We start from the raw sequence: 22,415 nt of genomic DNA, 5'->3' as shown, positions 1-22,415 counted from the left end.
CAAAGTGTTTTCCCAGTTTCGGAAGGTCGGGTCGTTGAAAACGTAATCCTTCATTGGATGGGGATGAGCCTCGGCAAATCTGATTTTAGGGTTTCAAAGGTGATAAAAATAAGGAATTCACAAAATATCTCAAATTTCTGATTCATTCTATTTTTTTTCCTTCTTCAATTAATTCATTCCAGAGCACCAAAATAGCTTGGAAGACCTGTAGAGGTTTTTTCTTGAAAAGGTTGTTATTTCGAAGAATTCTGACTCGAAAATGGAAATTTTCTGTATAAATCGGATCGTTTTCGTTCTCGCCAACTTACTCGTAGAAGGAGAGGGAGAGGGGTAGGAGGCTCCTAGGACAACTTTTTTTGAGCTCGAAGGGAAATGGAGAAAAAAATAGGAGATTATTTTCTCATAAAATCCACCAACTTCAGAGAATGAGATTGCAAAAAAAAAAACATTGAAATGAAAGCTATTTTTTTTTTTGCGTGAACCTATACCGGTGTAAATTTTGTATCAGTATTCAGTAAATAAAAAAAATTCTCCATCCATTGAACGCGGGATTACGAGTACAAATTCGAAACACGAAAAAATTTCCCAACGTACATGCAGGGTAAAGGTGAAGAGTGGGAAGAGGGAGGGGGAGAAGCGCGTGTCAAATTTATGAAATTAATTCGGCGAGTTGTTGCGTAAACTACTACGTGAAATTTTTTTCTCCAAATGTTGGGGAAAAAAAGAGCAGCAGCGAAAAGATTAGTATCTGCGGGAGGAATTCGTTGAAAACGAAATTCGTCGGAAAAATGATTAATTCGCGTTAGAGAGGATGGCGGCGGCGGTGTGCGTATTAGAACGAATGAGAAATGGACGAAAGAAAGAGCAAGAAAGGGTAGGAAAGGCAAGGGAAGGGAAGGTGGAAAAAAAGTAGGAATGGAAATACGAGAAAAGGAATCGATTATGCTCGCGTAGGTACACACTACTGTGTATAAAAGTATAAAGTACAGGTATGTTATCGAAATGGAAATTCAAATCACGTAAAGTGTATCCAATTCTGGAAAAAGATTACGAAGTGGTTGTGTTTTTTTTTTTATTTCGAGTTCCCTTTCTTTCCCATCCTCTCTCGTTCGCTTTTTTCTTTTTCGAAAATACAGTACCTACACCAAACGACTCGAAAAAGCAGCGCAAAGCAAAATAACTCGATGAAAAAGTTGGTAAATAGATGCGATGAAGGGTGAAGAGGCGATGATGATGTACCCCGCGTCCCGCCACCTCCATGCTTTCTAAATTCGGGGTTATTTTTCTTGTTGTTTCAAGCATCTCCATCTCTGTTGCGTACGTTTTGTAATTGTACGATTTTAACAATTTATTACCTCATTTATAGTTAACGAAATTTACTCTGATGTTTTTGGCGGTGTATTATACCTTTACCTATAGTATGGAGGGTGCTGTTGCGAAAAACGGTTTAATAGCGAAATCGTACCTACGCTGAAAAACAGCGCAGCTCCGTCCCCTCCCCCCTCCCGGTCCGTCGTCGTCGTCTTTATCGAACGCTTTATTTTTATTTTACCTTTTTGAGGAGCATTCATTCGGGGTAAATTTTCCTTTTCATATAACGATTAAAGAAAACATCATTAACGGTATTACAACGACTAACAAAATTAAAGCGAGAATTCAATTTGCCTTAAACAAGGTGTACTCGTCCTACTCTCGAAACACTACACAAATTGTACACAAAGGCAGGCAGGCAGGCAGAAGACGAACAAGTGAGGAGGTCGGAATGTCGTGGCAGGAGGTAGACGAGCTTGAGCTTTTATTTGCCCTCATAAGTATTGAATGCGTAGAATGTTGTAGGTCCTAGCTATACGAGGTATGTGTACTGTGTAGTAAGCATTGCCTATGTTAAAATGAAAGCAAAGCTGCACCACTCCTCGCCTCATATGTATTGCTTCATCGTCTCATGGCTCTACAAGTAGACACCGCGCGGTAGTTATACGAGCAGGAGTAGGCAGCGCCTTGTAGCTCATCGTCGTTGCAAAAGCACCATGAATAATGTTCAAAGGAATGATTTAAATAGTTTTAATTCGATGGTTACCTACCTCTATAAATAGTATTGTTGTTGGTGCCGATGCAAAGGCACCCTCTGCTTCTAAGAATAGCTCGCTGCTGACACGTGTCTATTTATCGTTGAACTGACTCTTCTTCTTTTAGAAAGTATTAACATAGGTATAACGTAGACGTACTGAAAGGCGATTTAGCGTTCACTACTATTGCAAATGCTTCACGAATATTTAAAATTACGCACGTTAGAGTATACTATCTTTGTACGCCTCGCCTATACTATTGTACTTTATACGTGTATCGTGGACCTCTAATTACTGTGTTTTTTTTTTTTAGCTCTAGCTGTATTTAATATTAGTTCTTGCTTTTTTTAGTTTTATTTTATTTTATTTTTTTTTTTGAAAAATGAATTATCTGTGGTTTAAATGTCCATTTTTTAGCCGAATTTTCCGCAATGAAATATCTACTCAATGAAGAAGTACGTACAGAGTATTGTGTTTGTGACTGAATTTTGATTTTACAATAATTAATGTGGTTGATTCGGAAATGAACCTGTGCCCATAATATATTTGAAAATTGCATTGGAGTGAAGGAATGAATGATTGGTTGAAATTTTTGTAATGGATTAACGTCTAGACATAGACATATCAATTTGCAAAAAAATTAGGCTCCAAAACGACTTGAAATCTACCTGCAGTCGACGTCACAGCGTATTGTAATTAGTTTTCAGAGTGAATTCCAGCTTTTTAAACTCTATTTGAAATTTTCAAAAAGTTGCTGGAGGCTCCAAAACGATTTGAAATTCACCTGCAGTCGACGTCATAGTGTATTGTAATTAGTTGTCGGAGTTGATTCCAATTTTTAAACTTTATTTGAAATTTTCAAAAATCTGCTGGAGGCTTCAGAAGTTTTCAAAAAGTTGCTGGAGGCTCCAAAACGACTTGAAATTTACTTGCAGACGACGTCACAGAGTATTGTAATTAATTTGCAGAGTGAATTTCGACTTTTTAAACTCCATTTAAAAGTTTCAAAAATTCACTGGAGGCTCCAAAAATTTTCACAGAGTTGCTGGAGGCTCCAGAACAATTTGAAATCACCTGCAGTCGACGTCACAGTGTATTGTAATTAGTGTGCAGAGTGAATTCCGGCTTTTTAAACTCTATTTGAAACTTTCAAAAATCTACTGGAGGATCCAAAAATTTTCAAAAAATTGCTGGAGGCTCCAAAACGACTTGAAATTCACCTGCAGTCGACATCACAGCATATTGTAATTAGTTTGCAGAATGAATTTCGACTTTTCAAACTTTATTCAAAAATTTCAAAAATCTACTGGAGGCTCCAAAAAATTTTCAAAAAGTTGCTGGAGGCTCCAAAACGACTTGAAATTTACTTGCAGTCGACGTCACAGGATATTGTAATTAGTTTGCAGAGTGAATTTCGACATTTTAAACTCCATTTGAAAGTTTCAATAATTAACTGGAGGTAGCCTCCAAAAATTTTCAAAAAGTTGCTGGAGGCTCCAAAACGACTTGAAATTTACCTGCAGTCGACGTCACCGAGTATTGTAATTAATTTGCCGAGTGAATTTCGGCTTTTTAAACTCCATTTGAATGTTTCAAAAATCTACTGGAGGCTCCAGTAGTTTTCAAAAAGTTGCTGGAGGCACCAAAACGACTTGAAATTTACCTGCAGTCGACGTCACCGAGTATTGTAATTAATTTGCCGAGTGAATTTCGGCTTTTTAAACTCCATTTGAATGTTTCAAAAATCTACTGGAGGCTCCAGTAGTTTTCAAAAAGTTGCTGGAAGGCTCCAAAACGACTTGAAACTCCCTTGCAGTCGACGTCACAGAGTATTGTAATTAATTTGCCGAGTGAATTTCGGCTTTTTAAACTCCATTTGAATGTTTCAAAATCTACTGAAGGCTCCAGTAGTTTTCAAAAAGTGCTGGAGGCTCCAAAACGACTTGAACTTCACCTGCAGTCGACGTCATAGAGTATTGTGATTAGTTGTCGGAGTTGATTGAAATTTTTAAACTTTATTTAAAAAATTCAAAAATATACTGGAGGCTCCAAAAATTTTCAAAATGTGGCTGGAGGCTCCACATCGACTTAAAATTCACCTGCAGTCGACGTCATAGGGTATTTTAATTTATTTGCAGAGTGAATTCTGGCTTTTTAAACTCTATTTGAAAGTTTCAAAAATATACTGGAGGCTCCAAAAATTTTCAAAAAGTTGCTGAAGCCTCCAAAACGACTTGAAATTTACCTGCAGTCGACGTCACAGCGTATTGTAATTAGTTTTCAGAGTTGATTCAAATTTTTGAACTTTATTTGAAAGTTTCAAAAATCTTCTGGAGGCTATGGCGGGAGGGGGGCTGCAATTATTACTGTTCATATGTTAAATTTGAGCTTTCAATGTCAGTGTGAATGGAGGAAAATGCTTACGAAAAACTCAAAATTCCACTGTTTGGTGATTGAAAAGGAACAACAGAGAAAAGTTGAGAAGCTGGAATACCCAAAAATCATAGGTATGATATCTTCTGAATATGCATGCCAAATTTCGGGTCCACGGGTCACTTGACTTTGTTGATGAAGTGGGGGGGGGGCTGAGATTGAAAAATCAAAACTCTCAAACAGAGATTAAAGGTACTACTTAACTAATGTGATGTTGATGTTGATGCCCAATTTCAGTCTCTCGAGCTAGATGGGAAGGGGGTGGAGCACGATCATGAAATCCGCAAAAATTCGCTTTTTGGTTTCTGTAGGGTGAAGGGATGGGGAAGAGTTGAATAGTTGGAACCCCGAAAAGGCACAGTCAGCTCATTTAACACCAAATCAGCTCATTTTTGGTCCTCCAATTTTGCTCAAAATGTTTTTGTATATAAAAGCTTGCCAAATTTTGAAATTATGATTTAAAAATTTGAAAAAATCTATGAAACATACCTATTACCTACATATTTTTTATGATGGAATTTGTAAAACCATGAGAAGTGCAGAGCCTCGAAATTTGGGTCAACATATAAAAAAACGTCAAATATCATGTGAAATGAATATTTTTGATTCGTTTCGAGAGCTCTAAATACGAATATCAACTCATTTTTTTAATCCCTGCAGTGCAATGGGACCCATCCTCTCCCCTCCCAAAGAATTCTGAAAATTGAAAAAATTTGTGAAATGTGAGTTACCTAGAAAGTTTTTGGAGAATGGTGAATGCAAAGGTCAGCTCATTTTTTCGATTTGGACCTCTCCAATGTCCTCATTCACCCCTTCTACCAAATTTACTAAAAATTTTAGGCCTGATGTGCCCCAATTTTTTTCTTCAGAATTTTTCGAATTGAAAATTTTTTGACTGAAAGAATTAAAATTACTCATTTTCATAATTTTGAAGAATTTAACTCTTTCCCTCACCTCTCCTACTCTGAAGTCCACCTCGAGATGAGTTTCGTATATTAAATACAATTTTACTATTCACTTTGATTTTTCCATACGCCATCGCCACGGGATTTCTTTAATATTTAGGAACTTGTAGGGGGGGGGGGGGGGGGGGCGAGGCAACGAAGGCGTTGCAGGATCGCATTCTACACAAAAATGAGTTGATATTCGAATTCGGTGTTCCAAAAAAATGTTTAGCATTTTTTTGCATTTATACCAACATTTTGAGGCTCAGTAACCCCCCCTCCTTCTCATGATTTTGTGAATGTCGTATATCATAAAAATGTAGGTATGGTTCCTGCATTTTTATTTTCAATTTTTTTTTCAATTTTCAAGATGAAGCTCCGAAATTTAACAACTTATTTTGAAAATTTGGCTTTTTAAAAAAACTTAACTCCAAACTTTGGGAATTTTTGGCAAATATATTGTATTTTTGAAACGACTCTCGATTATTTCCAAAAAGCCATGAGTAGATTTTCTCCAAGATGCAGCAGTTCCGAGCAATGGACTCCTGAAGTTGTAAAATATGATGAAAAAATTTCACCACTGAAAAAATGCCTCACATTGCCTGGAGGGAAGGGTGTTAGGGGGTCATCGACATGTCTAAAATCGATTGAAGTGGCTGTCTTGGATCTGAGACCCGAAGACTCTTGGAGACAGCTCAAATTGAACCTCCAGTGGAGGAAATGCTCAACCTTCAAACGTTTGTCTGCACATGAATCCTTGAAAAATTATTGGATAGTTCACTCGTCTAATAGGTTGCATGGTGACTGTCTTCAAAAGAACAGAGAACCCCTAAAAATCGTTGAAGAATGCGGAAAATTCGACTAAGAAATGGCTACGCAGTTTTCTTTTATTATTTGACACGCTGTATTTTATTTTCCAGTCGTTAGAAATAGTATCGATCATTAGAAAAACAGGTTATCGATGATGTATAATTGTGTAACTCATACGGGTATTTCGTTGATGTTTCAGGACAATGACGGCGGTTTGTTTCGTGTGCAATTTGCCGATACTCAGCTACCAAGTGGGCCTGGTATGGCAAGGTGGAAACGGCTGGGACGACCTGATGCGCGAACAGCTGGAAGAGTCGACGCTACGGGCTCGACTAGGCGGTCGGCGCGATTCTTCGGCTCAAATCACAACTATTTCGCCGCCGACCGAAACGCAAGAAACGTCGCCGCCGCCCCGCAGACGTCGCCGAAGCTCGCTGGCTCAATTGACCGACATCATCAAGGACTGGGGCGGCTCGGCGACGCGAAAACGCAAAGAGCAGTTGTCTCGTCGCGAAACGTTGGCCGATCTGGCCAAGAGCCTGCCATGGCCCAGATCCGACACCAATCGTAAGCGACGCGAATCGTCGGTCGACTCGGGCGTCAAATCCATCTCGACCAAAGACGGCCGCCAAGACAGTCAAACATCGAGGGCTCGAACCGAAATCTACCGATTGCTGAACAACGCCTCCAGACACCAGTCGACCACCATCTACGCCAGCGATGTGCGTCGCAGCTCCGGCGAACACCCGGGTAGACGCGATTCGACGGCCGCGTACTCGTCCAGACGCGGATCCGGCGAATCGGGTAAGAGCAGTAGGCGCGAATCGTTGACCACCTCCAGTCCCAAGCATGCCAGACGTCATCACCATCACGGACCCGGCGGAATGTCCCGCGTCAGACGCGACTCCAAACCGGATTTCTCGTTTGCTCGAGACGAAAGACGAGCTTCGCTCAGCGCCGAAATGCCCAGCCAAGGATTACTCATGGCGGCGCCCCGAATTGATTGCAGCACGCAGGCGTTACCTCCACCCACCATTATAACCAGTTCGGTGACGCCGCCGTCGACGTCGCCTTCTGTCTCGCCACCATGTCATACCCCGATGGCCCCCGAACCGCCGCCCAAAGAGTCGTCGCCTCCTTCGAGACCCACGTCGCCTCAACCGTCTTCGTCGAACGCCGCCGCAACCGTTACCACCGTCTACGCAATCACTACCATTACCACAGCTACCACCGAGACCTCGGCTCCGCCAATCACCTCGCCTACTCATCCGCTGCTCACGTCTAGGCGTGATTCGACCACTCAAGTGAGTTCTTACGATGATTTTATACTTCCCTATTATTGGTTTACATTGTTTTAAAATTGAAATTGGGTACCATGAGGATACAACCTCAATGCTGAAAATTGCCACCTCCCCCCCCCCCCCCCCCCACCGTTCCGGTAAATGAGAAATTATAATGAAAACGAATCATCATTTCAAAACAAGGAGAGGTCTAGGTCTTATTGAAAGTTGTAGTTTCGAAGAGAACGTGAAAAATTGACCCCACAGAATGTCTTCTTTGTCAATCTATAAACAAACGTCGAGAGAGTTTCTCAAAAAACACAACGTTTTGGAGAAATCGTTCCCTGGCAATGCTGATAGACTATTCAAAATTTCATTAAGGAAAAAAAATTAGTTCATTGTCAAGATCACACGTCAAATTTTCATAAATTTGGAAAGTCAATACAATAAGCACCTACTTAAAAGTCCACTGGATACGTTACTCGAATTCTCAAAATATTGCAGAATTTTCAGGTAATTGAGATGGTTCTTACAAGTTTTCAAAAGGCTTACAAATTTTCAGAAAATTATTTTTAATAGTTATAGGTACGAGTAACATCATTTTAGCAATAACCGAAAAATGTTGAAAAATTCCTGCTTTTTCGTAAAAGTTTTGAAAAAATATAATTTGTGTGCCATTATTTGCCAAAAAGTCCGGTTTTTTGCTGAAATTGTCAGAAGTCCTCGTTTTTTTCAAAATCTCATAAAAATCTCATTTTCCAGCAAAGTTGTTGAAAATTTTGGATTTTTTGAAAAAAAAAACAGAATTTTTGCTTTTGTCTCGCTTTTTTACATGAAATTTCAAAAAAAAAATAAAACTCAAAAAAATAAAAAGCCTCGTCTTGAATCAAAAAACTACAAAAAAGTCTCGCTTTTCGAAAATACAGCTGCTTCTTGTTGAAATTGTCCAATTTTTGCTTCAATCTTGACATACATTGGAGGGAGGGGGGTTGCAAAAGTGAGACTATGACAATTTTAACAAAAAGGAAAAGCTTTTCGGCAATTTCTGAAAAAAAAGCGAGACTTTTTGACATTTTTGCAAAAAAAAGACAATAATTCTTTTTAATTTTCTTATAAAGCTATGTAATCGGGGAGCCCGCACAAAGATCTATGGCACCCCTATCCCTCCAGTCGATCCTCCGGGACAACCTTTTTCTTAAAGAAGGAGACCTAAGGAACATTTCTAGCCCTTGTCCTAAAAAAAAAGGGTGGTCCTACTTACGAAATGGCGGCCATATTGATTGACAGATCAGCCTAAATCACCGATTTTGCGTTCCAACATAGGACTTGCACAAAATTTTTTAAACCGTACAAAGGTAGATCGAAAGATCAGGCAAAAACTCATCACCTGTCGAAATTTCATGCGCCCAAGTGCCTTTTTCGATTTTTGGTGAATTTTTGAAAATCAAATTTAGGCCAAAAATGAGGGTAAAAATCAAAATTTTACCAAATTGACCCAGAAAGCTGAAATTTGAGATAAGCCCTATTTTCGACATGAAAAATCGATTGGAAACTGTTTCAAACCATTTTGAGCAGTTCAGGAGCCTCCAGTAGATTTTTGAAACTCGAAATTCCCACAAAACTTCATCAAATGAAGTTGGAAAGCCAAAATTTACTCAGCAATTAATAATGTCTTTTGGAGCCTCCAGTAGATTTTTGAAACTTGAAATTTCCCCAAAATTTCGTCAAACGGAGATGGAAAACAGAAATTTACTCTGCACTCCAATTTTAACACCCTCTGAAGACGACTTCAGGTGGGTTCAAGTCATTTTGGAGCCTCCAGCGTATTTTAAAAAATTACTGGAGCATCAAGCAGTTTTTTAAAAAACGAAATTCCCACAAAAATTCATCAAATGGAGTTGAAAAGCCGAAATTTACTCTGCAACTGATGTCTTTTGGTGCCTCCAGCTACTTTTTGAAAGTTACTGGAGCCTCCAGTAGATTTTTGAAAATTGAATTTTCTTCAAAATTTCACCAAACAGAGATGGAAAGCAGAAATTCACTATGCACTCCAATTTTGACACCCTCTGAAGACGACTTCAGGTGAGTTCAAGTCATTTTGGAGCCTCCAGCGTATTTTTGAAAATTACTGGAGCCTCCAGCAGGTTTTTGAAACTTGATATTCCCAATAAATTTCCTCAAATGGAGTTGGGAATCCGAAATTTTCTCTGCAACTAATGTTTTTTGGAGCCTCCAGTAACTCTTTGGAAATTACTGGAAATACTGGAGCCTCCAGTAGATTTTTAGAATTCGAAATTCCCACAAAATTTCATCAAATGAAGTTGGGAAGCCGAAATTTACTCTGCAACTGATGTCTTTTGTAGCCTCCAGTGACTTTTTGGAAATTACTGGAGCTTCCAGTAGATTTTTGACACTTGAAATTTCATCAAAATTTCATCAAACGGAGATGGAAAGCAGAAATTTACTCTGCACTCCAATTTTGACACCCTCTGAAGACGACTTCTAGAGGATTAAAGTCATTTTGGAGCCTCCAGCGTATTTTTGAAAATTACTGAAGCCTCCAGAAGATTTTTTAAACTCGAAATTTTCACAAAATTTCATCAAATGGAGTTTGAAAGCCGAAATTTTTTCTGCACGACTTCAGGTGAGTTCAAGTCATTTTGGAGCCTCCAGCGTATTTTTGAAAATTGCTGGAGCCTCCAGTAGATTTCTTGAAACTCGATATTCCCAATAAATTTCTTCAAATGGAGTTGGGAATCCGAAATTTACTCTGCAACTAATGTCTTTTGGAGCCTCCAGCGACTTTTTGATAATTACTGGAGCGTCCAGCTAGTAGATTTTTAAAACTTGAAACCACCAAAATTTCATCAAACGGAGATGGAAAGCAGAAATTTACTCTGCACTCGAATTTTGACACCCTCTGAAGACGACTTCAGGTGGGTTCAAGTCATTTTGGAGCCTCCAGTGTATTTTTGAAAACAACTGGAGGCTCCACTAGATTTTTTAAAATTGAAATTCCCGCAACATTTCTTCAAATGGAGTTGGGAATCCGAAATTTACTTCGCAAACTAATTTCGATACGATATGAAGTCGACTGCATGGTGGTTTCAAATGGTTTTGAAGCTTCCAGCTACTGTTTGGAAATTTCAATTTTACAGAAGACGCCATATATAACCTTTCAAAAAGTCACTGGAGGCTCCAAAACGGCTTGAAATCCACGAGCAGTTCACTTCTTAGCGTATCATTTGATGAAATTTTGGGAAATTTCAAGTTTCAAAGATCTACTGGAACTTCCAGTAGTTTTCAAAAAGTCGCTGGAGGCTCCAAAATGACTTGAAATCCACCTGCAGTTGACTTCGTAACGTATTGAGATTAGTTTGCAGAATGAATTTGGCTTTCCATCTCCATTTTGATGAAAATTTGTGAGAATTTCGAGTTCCAAAAATCAACTGGAGGCTCCAGAACTGCTCAAAACGGTTTGAAACAGTTTCCAATCGATTTGTCATGTCGAAAATGGGGTTTATCTCAAATTTCAGCTTTCTTGCTCTATTTGGTAAAACTTTGATTTTTCCCTCATTTTTGGCCTAATTTTGATTTCCAAAAATTCACCAAAAATCGAAAAAGTCACTTTAGCATTACTTTTGTACGGTTTAAAAAATTTCGTGCAAGTTATGTTGGAACCCAAAATCTGCGATACAGGCTGACCTGTCAATCAAAATGGCCGCCATTTTGTAAGTAATGCCACTTTTTTTTTGAGGACAAGGGCTAGAAAATGTTCCTTAAAACTCTTCTTTAAGAAAAAAGTTGTCCCGTTTGATCGAGGGGGGGTGCAATAGATCTTTATGCGGGCTCCACGATTAATGTAGAACTTTTGACGATTTCAGCCAAGAACTGAATTTTTTGGGAATTTGTCAAAAGTCTCACTTTTCAGCTTATTTTTCAAAAGAATCAAACAAAGAGTTAGTCAACCAAGAGTTTGATTTAAAATGGGCGATGCTCTTTGCCTGACCCTGAACAAAGAGGATCAATTAGCTTGGGGGCTGGGAAAATTTTTTCAATTTTGAAAATCTTATTATTCAGATGAATAATTTTGACCCAAAAACGAAACATTTCCACATGAATTTATTTATTTATTTTTTTGATCTTGGTGAGATTACTGGTATGACTTGACTTTGTGACCCCCCCTCCAAAAAAAACATTTCCTGATTATTTTTTCAACTTTGAAGGTTTCCTGAAATGACTTGGCTTCAAATTGAAGCCATCTTACAAAAAAAAAAAACACATCTCTGGAACAAGATGTGAACCAAAACCGAGATTTTTCAAAACGTGTATCACTTTTTAGACTGATTCGAGGTTTCTTGTCAAAATTGAACAAACACGACGATGATTATTTCATTGAAACATTCAACCTTGAACCATCCTACATGGCTTGGCTTCCTGTTACCCTGTATTATAATTCTGGTACAACAAAAAGAAAAGCTAGTTCTCTTTCACTCTCTCTCTCATTCTCTTATTTTCTCGATGAAAAAAATATGATCGACTAAATAAAAAAAAAAGAAGAAAAAAGAAAAAAAAGAGGCGAAAGATGGAAAAAAATACCGAATATACGGCTCAAAGGGCCAAATCCGCTTATTTATAAGGCCGACATTCAAAAATAATCCGAAATAAGCCTCCGTTAATAAGAAAGCCAAAATAAATTGGATTATTCTTTAAGAAATTATCGTTTGACGTAAATACACAATAACAAAAAGAAAAGCGGAAAAACTTTTATACCGCCGCCGAGTTTATGCTATGAAATTTTTTCCTCCTCAACGTACGTACGTACGTATAGTAAATACTTGGTCGTAATTTAACGCGCGCAATTCTGCCCCCTCTTGTTGCACCCCACCCCATCCACCTGAACAAACGCACGCCCAGGTATATAGAGGCCTATACATATCGAGAAAAGAGGTGTCTATGTAATCCATTACCAGGACCTGAAAGCCCACCTGAAATAACTTTGCGCTGAAAATGCTTCTCCATTCGCTTCTCCATAAAATGAAATTTTCATTTTCTATAAAAACCTCCGACTCGGTGTGGCGATGGCGATGGCGGCCTTGTATAGCTGAGATAAAGAAGATACAGGTGAAAATAATTTTATAAATCGACGACCATCAGATATACGTTTGTATCTCTATTCTCAGTAATTGAACGACGTTTAGACGTCGTTTCCTTTAACGCGTTCTTTATCTGTGCCTCTGCCTATGCCTACTTGCCTACTCTCTCTTTACTGTGGGGTTTTGGTCGTAATATCTATACTCGTGTAGTATAACGAAGCGGTTGAAATTTTTATACTAAGAAGATAAGGGTTTTTTTTTCTTTTTTGGCCATCCCTTCTAATAGCGTAGATAGTTTTCTGTGTAACGGATTGAAAATATGAGCCGAGTGTCGTTAACATTCTATCAGCATAATTTCGTGATTAAAATAATAATCATAAAATCAAAGGTGTATCGAATTTTGAAATGGCCGAGAAAAAAGTTTTATAAAAGAATCTCCGCTGTGCTCTTGAACGATTTTGATGGGCGATTTGCAGGTTAAGGTTGTAATAATAGTGGAGAAGTGCCTGAAGGGTGGGTACGTCCAGAAAAGAGGCCATTTCAAAAAAAAATATTCTCCATTTCGGCGAGAAGAAAATTCAATTTGTTTCTATCAAGATGCTGATGAAATACATCGACCATAATATTATGAACAATTTTTTAGATTAATTTCGTACTCATTCACAACCTTCATAATTCATGAATTTTTTTTTTCAAAATTATCAAAAAAAAACATCATCGCAAATTTTTGATACGTCACGTTGTCCCTCATGAAAAAGGGCTATTTGTGAGGAGTTTTCCAAAATTTTATCTCATTGCCCTTATTGAAATTTCGGGTATACCCTATTTTTGACCTACGAAATCGACTGGAAACTGTTTCAGACTGTTTTGAGTAGTTCTGGAGCCTTCGGCGGATTTTTGAAACTTGAAATTTCCCCAAAACTTCATCAAAATGGAGTTGGAGAGCTAAAATTTATGGAATGGGTAGGTGTTAAATTGGAATGCCCATTTGATGAAATTTTGTTGAAATTTCAAAAAATTCAAAAATCTGCTGGAGACTTGTAGCATAGGTCATGTTAATTTGCCTGAATTTATTTGGGTAGATTAACCTATCTACATATTGTTCAATGATTCTGGGCTTAAGTGATGAGAGTGGGGAAAAGTTGAACTTATGGACGTTAGGTAAGTCCTACCTAACGTAGTAGGTATCAATAATAATTTGAATGGTGATTAGTACGTACGTTTTGAAGTGTTACGCGATCGCGTTATAATTAATCCCTTTTCTTTCTATGTTTTTATTTTTCTAATAATGTTTCGAGTAAGAATAAAATGAATTAGTTTCGAGTGTTAAATTTGTTTGAATTTTCGATAATGATTTCGTGTTTTAATTCGATTGAATCGGTTTTAATTATGGAAGAGTAGACCTGTGTCACGTAAGCCAGTAATGGCGGTGCTTAGGCACACGCCTAGATAATGGTGTGAATTTAGGGAAAATTCTTCTTAGATAGGGCTTCTATATAGTCATGGAAATTGACTCAGTCTTAGTTTATTAAATCAAAATTGTCAAGGTAATGTCAGGTTTAGAAACTAATAATTAGATATATCAGGTATGATATTTTATTAGCTCTTAGAAATTTAGATAATCGAGTAAACGATTCAAATTTATAATGTGTCTAACATCGTAATTATTCCTATGAATAATATTTTATGATCGAATAAATACCTATCACCTAAAAGAGGTTACGATCTCACCTTATGCTTTTGAAACTTTGATAGGTATTTACCTATTTGTATATAGTCCCTTTTTTCTAACCTTTTTCGATAATAGGAAATAAATTACTCTCATGTTTAGACATTTTAATTATCTGGAGTATAGGCAGGTTCCTTTATGTTACTTTCCTGTAGAATTACCCACTTATCCTATTTAGTTATACCAGTCTAACTCCTTACCTACCTATTTGGACACGCCAAGCTTTCCCCAAAAAATGATTCCTTATTAAAATTTTTTAATCCTATACCACAGATAATTAAAATTGGCGCCCAACGTGGGGCACAAGTTTGTGTCAATTTAAGTAGGTAAGACCTACCTAAAAGAAAAATTTTCCATTTTTGAAAATTTGTGTCAAAATTGAAATTCGAGAAATTTCGAATAATTTGGATTTTTATTGAATAAAATAATGAGAAGAATTTATTTCCATGGCCATAAGTAATCTTATTTCATTTGTGAGCCTTCTGTCTCCAGTTGAAACTGGATAGAAAAATTTCCGCCTGTAACCATGTATCGAGTAGGTAGATACATGGGTTACGTAGATTCGTGTTAAGAAGGTTTTTTCTAGCAAGCACACTGTCAATTGTACCTACTTACGAGCATGAAAATGCGTAAACGAAATAAATGTACTTGTCTAGGTAAAGGTATAACGTATCGAATGAAATTGCATCTAAAAAGACCTTGAAATATGTGTAAATATGTTTGTGTTAGTAGATAATTAGGCCAACTAAATTCTCTCCTCCCCCCAAACGTTTTCGATTGCTTTCGAGCATTCGAGTACAAACTAGCTATAAGATTATAAGAAGTACAGTTTGAGTTGAAAAAAAAATATGAAAAAAAAAAAAAAAAGATAAAAATAGCTTCGAGAGATCGAATAGAAAAAGAGTTCCTAGAAAAACCAAACTGCTAGAGTATCTATTGTATTCGTGTACTGCGCATATCCTTATCAGAACTTGTTCACGTTGTGTTCTGCTGCGTAGGTTAAGGCAACAGTATTGTAATATCTTTCGTTGCGTATGTTTCTGTGTTTCGAATGCTTTTAGTGCGAATTTTTTACTTTTTCTTTTTGAGCAATTAGCTAAATTTGTTCAATTATTTCTTGTAATTGTTTCAAGCTCTAATTTGTAAAGCTTTCGAGTGTGAAGTGCGTAAGAAAGAGTGTCGGCCTGTATTCGAGTTCCTGGTTATTGTTCCAGTCATTTTACTTTGTTTATTCGTTTGGCATATAAAATGGATGCTCCGAAGGTATGATAGGTTTCTAGGAGACCTTAATAAAAATATTACGTGTATTATTATTATCATTAGTTTTCTATGTGTATTATAGGAATAGTCGAAGGTTGAATAAGTGTCGAAATTTCCTATGTAATAGGATGGCGCCCAACGTTCGAGTATTTTTGATCCACTATACATATTATTCAATCTTCGAGTATGTAGGTATATGTTATTGTTTGTTGTTTTCGATTATTAGGGTTTGTATTACTTTGTTAGATGTTCCTTGACAATTTGTAGGGCTTTAGGGTCTAGTTAGGGATTGTTAGGGAATTAGTTAGGGTTCATTCACACCATTGTCGTGCTGGCTTCGTGAGTTTCGCATTCTGAAGAAATCTTTCATAGTGTCGAGTAATTCACGCGAAGAATTAATTCAAGATTCGATTTCAACTGATCGATTAGTTCCTGATACTTCGATTATTGATCCAGCGAATCAAGTTCCTGATTTTAGTCGATTTTCACCCGATTACGACGAGTTATCATCAACAGCTGTTTTTGTGACTCCTAAAAAGTCACACAGAAGGTGGTCGAGAAGTTTGCCAGACCTATTGGTTGTTTCTCCCAACGATCTTGAAAAACAGTTGGTTGAGAAACTTAATCCCAGACCTTCTTCGATTAAAAAGCTTCATCGTTTGCGTAGTTTGCAACATCCAGTTGGTTTCTATAAAGAGACTAGATTTCGTAAACGTATAAAACCTACGCACGATTCAACAAACGACGACGTTGCTCCAGTGAAATTTAGCGATTCATTAATCGACGACTTAAACGAAGTTTTTAACGCTTCAATATTTTCATCTCATCATTCGTTTATTGAATCCGAAGAATCAGCGAATTCATCTCGAGAACGTCGAATTTCAATTTCATCTGATAAAATTTCACTTTGCTCAACTATTCGTCGATCTTCGAGTGAATCAGATATTTCAACTGTATCGATTAACGAATTGAAGGTTTCTTATCATCGTTCACCTTCAAAGGTTTCACCAAAGCAGTCACCTGTAAAAGTCGATAAAATGGATCCTTCAAACATGACTGTCGACGATATTAAAAAATTAATGGCTGATCATGAAAAGGCTACCAGAGAAATGATGGATTGGAAAAAAAGGGCTAGAGAAGCTGAGGAATTCAATGGTACTCGCTTCGAAGATGCTGATGCTACTGGAGGTAACCAAAATGTAACTCAAAACACTACATTTGTTGGCATATCTCCAGCACAAATGAATGCCATAATGACGAAACAATCTGAGTCAATGGCTAAAATGTTCGAGAAATATGGCCCTAAATCTCGTCCTAATTTCGACAATTCTCCTCAAGAATCGTGTATTGAGATTCCTCAACGTCATTTTAATCTTAATGCAGCAGCTGATGAATTCGAGTATCACATTCCTGGTTCATTATCGTTAATTAAAATCGATCCAGTGGTATTTCGAACTAATGGCGATGGTTCCGAAGGAAAAGGATTCAATCTTCAACAGATTCTCGATAATACAAGATTGAAATCCTGGGAAGGAGCTGAAGATCATCGAGTAGCCGAAGAATTCGTAGTTGAATTTGAAAAGGAGATGCGACCATACGTGAAAAATAATAAAAATTACAACATTCTCTTTTCAAATAAACTCGAAGGTGTGGAACTCGTTAATTTCCAAAATCAAATGGATTTGGATGCTCCTTGGCATGAAAATGCTAGGAAATTTATAAAAGAATTTTCGAATAACAACGTGTATACTTCCGATAATACATGTTTGTTTAAAGACAAGAAAAATCCGAATCAGAGTGTAACCGACTTTGTTACATTTTGGTTAAAACGTATGCGTTGGAATCCCTGTGCACCTTCTATATGGGTTGCTGAAATGATCGTCGAAAAAATCAAGCCTTTTGGTTATGAATTTCGAGAAGTGTTTAAGGAAAGTAAACCTGAAGATTCGATTGAGAATTTAATTGCTCGAATAACCAAAATGGAACAAGCTGGCTCGAGAGATATCGAAAGAAGAGATATTAGTGCGTCCTCATATTATCATCAACATATGAAATCTCTTATCGACAAGTCTTCGAAGAAAAAGAATAAAAGCGATAATAAATCTTTTTCGTCGTCCGGTTCCAGTGGTTATCAAAAGCCTAAAATAAACTCGAATAATTCCAACTATTCGAATAATAATCGTACAGCTCAACAAAATCTTCTTCTGAAAAAGTTCAAACCAGGTCAGCTGTTTAAAAAGACGATAAATCCGAAAGATCCTAACAGTGCTGATATGAAAAAGATTGCTAGTATTGAAGAAGTAAATTTAACCGAAAATGTTGAAATTTATATGCTGACTGACAAAGGTGAATTTGAAAAAGTCGATCCTTCTAACGAAGAAGAAGAACAAAGTAATGAAGAAGAAGAAGAAGATATTATCACCGTTCGATTATGTGATTTAAACATGTAGAGGGAAATACTGATGGTCGTAGTATTCCCTCCACTGATCGAAAACCGACCGCTAAAATTATTTCGAAAAAAGGCGATCCGATCAAAAAACCAATTGTTCCAGAAAACCCGCCAGTCATCAAAGAAAAATTGTACATTATGGGTGGAAGAATCGCATATATCGGTAATCGAGCTGCTCTACAGTTTATGAAATATGTTTGTTTTGATACTTCAAAAGACGAATATATTTTGTGTCAAGATAGCCTAACTGTTCCTCAAATCAACAAAATACTTGAAGAAAAAACGTTCGATATTCCATCAACAGTTGATACTGCGTTGCTATCTGTTGGTTTGCAAGAATCTGTCTGGACTAAAAAATTCGATAGTTCAGCATTTCATCACCATTTGAAAAAATTAGTCATCAATCTTCGAGATAAATACCATTTCAAAAAGATAATTTTTATGCTGACCGTTCCATTACGAGGTCGCGAAGAAGACCTTGAATATTGGAAAACGCTTCAAGAAGTTAATAGCAAGCTTTTCTATATCGGTCATAAAGAAGAAGGTTGTCGGTTTTGGAACATATTCTCATTTTTCGTTCAACGCAATGAATTATGGCCAAATGAGAAAAAATGGTATGTTTATACTTACGAAGAGGATATTCTGTATCAAATTAAACAGAATTTATACGAACTGAATAAAACGAATTCAAAAGAAATCAACTGTGTTTATTGGAGTAACGCATGTTTCCAAAAACTCCAATGGGAAATGATAAAATTCTTCCGAAGTCAATGTCAAATCGATACCAAATTCGAATTCGAGAAAGACCTTGAAGTGAAACATATTCAACAACGAGAAGAACATCTAAGTGGCAGCTTATATGGTCACGTTGACGAACCTGTGATATTCAATCTAAATCACAGTGTCATCGAAGTTCTGAATCCAGTCGATATCGAGTATGTGAATAAGGACGTTTCACCTAAAATCACACTCGAGTTTGGCAAGGTAAAAATTGATGCTTTGATCGACGGAGGATGTTCTCACGTGTTAATTCAAGAAAATGCATACGAACGCATTTTAGCCGAACATCCTGAACTTCGAAAAAGCGAGGTTAAAGCTGAAGGTATGGGAAAACAATTTTCCTTAGCCGCTGGTAAATCACATCCGAAAATTACCAAAATGTCATACGTTACCTTCAGTTTTCCAACTCAAAAACCTCGTAAAAGTGTCTTTCATATCCAGCTTTTCGTTGTGAAAGATCTCAATGCTGAATTGATCGTTGGTCGAAATCTTCAACGTGAGTTTAAAATGGTGACTCATATGGCTGAAAATCGTATTCAAGTTCGAGATCCATCTAACGATACTACGTTCGACATTTTCTTCAAAGATAGCGAAAAAAATCCACATCGATTCGAGCTGAAAAAAGATCCAAAGCAGAAAGATCCAGTCGAAGTAAAATATATCACCGCGATGAAAACCGAAGAAATTTTCTCCATCGGCGAAAATCAAGAATACGTCATCGATGGTGAATTGATGCTTCGAGTCGACGAAACGGTTCAGGATATCAATATTCCTGATCCTGAAAAAGGTGAGTTAAAAAATAGTATTCACGATAATATTGAAATATTCGAAGATAGGATAGGGTTGTGTAATATGTACACGCACACTCTGGTATTCAAAGGTGGAGTTCTGCCTCCTCCTGAGAAAATTTGGGTAAAAACACGTCCTATTCCTCATCGCTACGAAGATGGTGTATTCAAAATTATTCGACAATGGATCAAAGATGGTAAAATTGTTCAACGACAGTCACCATATAAACTGGGTCTAGTATTCGTTGACAAAGGTGGAGGAAAGGTCAGAATTTGTATCGATGGTCGACCTTTGAACGAATACATTTTACGTCATTCTACTGAAGTACCTAATATCTCGAATATGCGATACAAATTTCGAGGTATGAAATGGTTCACGATTTTCGATTTTAATTGTGGCTTTCTTCAAATTGGTCTCGATGAAAATCAACAAATTGTATTAAGTTTTGTGGTCGATGGTATTCCTTTTGTAATGACAGTAGTTGGTTTCGGTACCGAAGATTCATTGGCTGCATTTGTGTACGCTCTGTTGCTTGTATTGAAAGGTTGCGAACACTTCACTGGAGTGTACGTTGATGACGTCGTTGTTTTCTCGAGAACGCTCAAAGAACACTTAGAGCATATTCGAATATTTATGGAGAAAGTGAAAAAGGCTGGAATGACACTCAATTTAAAGAAAACACAATGGTGTAAGAACAAAATCAATTACCTAGGAATGGTGTTTTCGGAAGAAGGAGTTACCGCTGATCCAGCTAAAATCCAACCAATTTTGGATTTCCAAAAGCCAATGGAACTCCGAGGAATGCAACAATTCCTCGGAATGTTCCAGTACTATCGAGCTTATATGTCGAATATCAGTGCTCTCTGTGAATCCTTGTACGCTATGACTTCGAGTAAAGCTGATTTTGTTTGGACTAAAGAAAGAGAACTTTGTTTCGAAGAATTAAAGCAAGAATTAGCTCGAGAAACGATGTTGGTATATCCCGATTTCGATAAACCTTTTTATTTATACTCAGATGCTTCGACTAAAGCCATCGGTGGAGTTGTAATGCAAGAACAAGAAAAAAATGAAAAAACGTTTATGATGCCAATTGCATTTACATCTCGAGTATTAAAAGGTTATGAAAAGTCTTATTCGATAATGGAGTTAGAATTGCTCGCTATTGTACATTTATTGGCGAAAAACTACTATCTCCTCGCTGGTAATAAAGTTCATTTGTATACAGATAATATAGCTGTTACCTATCTCAAGAAAAATGACTTATTACCGAATCGAATTATCAAGTGGCTTCTCTATTTGGATAATTTTCGAATCGATATCAGACACATCGCAGGTTGTGAGAATTCCATTGCAGATTTTCTCTCTCGATATACGTTTCAAATTACTGAGAATGATAAAAACTTCACGATTTTTCTCTTTAATTATTTACCACCAAAATGCCTTTATACAGAGTTTCGACGATTTCGAGCTTTGCAAGATAAAGATGACCAAATCAGAATGTGGATGAGTCGTGAGCCATATCAAACGTTATTCGATGAAAAATTGAACCTGATTATGATTCAAAATCGTAATGATCGAATATGGCGAATTTATGTGCCATTAAAACTTCGAAAAGATATTATCCATCACTATCATCACGAGTATGGACATGTTGGTATCACGAAACTCATCAAAATCGTTCGTAGACATTTCGATTGGCCAGGTCTGACAGTCCAAGTTCATCAATTTGTTGCTGAATGTATACCGTGTCAAATCTCATCACGTTCATCATCGAGATTATATGGTCCAATCACACCTATTATGTCTGAACGTTTTAATCAGATACTATGCATCGATAGTTTTGGTCCAATACCACCAAGTACTGGAGGTTGTGATTCAGTATTCGTTATCGAAGATCACTTTACCAAATATGTTCGATTGTATGCTGTCAAAGTAGTCACTTCTGAAAATTTGATAAAGAAAGTCGAAAGTTGGATCACAGAATTTGGAAAACCTGAAATGATTTTATCTGATAATGGTAGCCAATTTAGTTCTCGATATTGGCGAAATTACTGGAGATTTCAAAATATCATGTTACGCTATACATCTCGTTATACTCCAAATTCGAATCCTGCTGAACGAATCATGGCTACGATTGGTTCCAGTATGCGAAAATATATCAGTCGCAAGCAGAAATCTTGGGCCAGAATTTTACCTTCAGTCGAGAAAAAACTAAATTATACCGAAAGTTTAGTTACTGGATGTATTCCATTCGAAGTAGTAAAAAAGACAGTGGTTCCAGATCCCTTAATAGATATCATCAAGAAAAGACATGTTCCACCTAATATCGAAAAAATCGTCGCTGATAATCACAAGAAAGATCGTGATCGAAAAATAGAATATTTCAAGAAATATTTTAAACCAGTTCGATTAAAAGCTGGTGAATTGGTTTTCGTTAAAAATCGAGTTCTTTCTAGTAAAGAGAAAGGAATATCAGCGAAATTATCTGACTGTTGGAAAGGTCCTTACAAGGTTATCGTCGAAAAGAAACCAAACGTGTATGAACTTGAAGAATGTGACAATCCAGAACACGTCATAAGCGAGAATATTAAGCATTTGAAAAAGTATAATGCGAGCACAGACACTCAAACTTTTAGGGAAAAAGTCTTAAGCCTTCTCGTCGAAATGTCTGCTAGTCTAGTCTCTTAGTTACTGATATGTAATATTGTATATTTCGATATTCGAGTAGTAACTAACCTAGAATTGTGTTGTATTTTTCTTTTGTTTTAGATCCACAATA

The 22,415-nt window shown here is 37.1% G+C and overlaps 1 protein-coding gene across 4 annotated transcripts in view; it reads left to right on the top strand.

Moving 5' to 3' along the window:
* rsh (radish) overlaps positions 1-22,415 on the top strand; it is a 780,520-nt gene that overhangs the window by 438,797 nt on the left and 319,308 nt on the right. For all 4 annotated transcript variants that reach the window (XM_065356244.1, XM_065356235.1, XM_065356228.1 and 1 more), the window contains one exon: positions 6,453-7,557. In XM_065356244.1, the coding sequence (XP_065212316.1) occupies positions 6,457-7,557 (1,101 nt within the window). In that variant the 5' untranslated portion in view covers positions 6,453-6,456. The remainder of the gene's footprint in view (positions 1-6,452; positions 7,558-22,415) is intronic.

This window comes from Planococcus citri, chromosome 1 (assembly GCF_950023065.1).
Source record: "Planococcus citri chromosome 1, ihPlaCitr1.1, whole genome shotgun sequence".
Taxonomy (NCBI): domain Eukaryota; kingdom Metazoa; phylum Arthropoda; class Insecta; order Hemiptera; family Pseudococcidae; genus Planococcus; species Planococcus citri.
The sequence above is the reverse complement of the archived record's forward strand: the minus strand, read 5'-3'. Positions and strand labels throughout refer to the sequence as shown.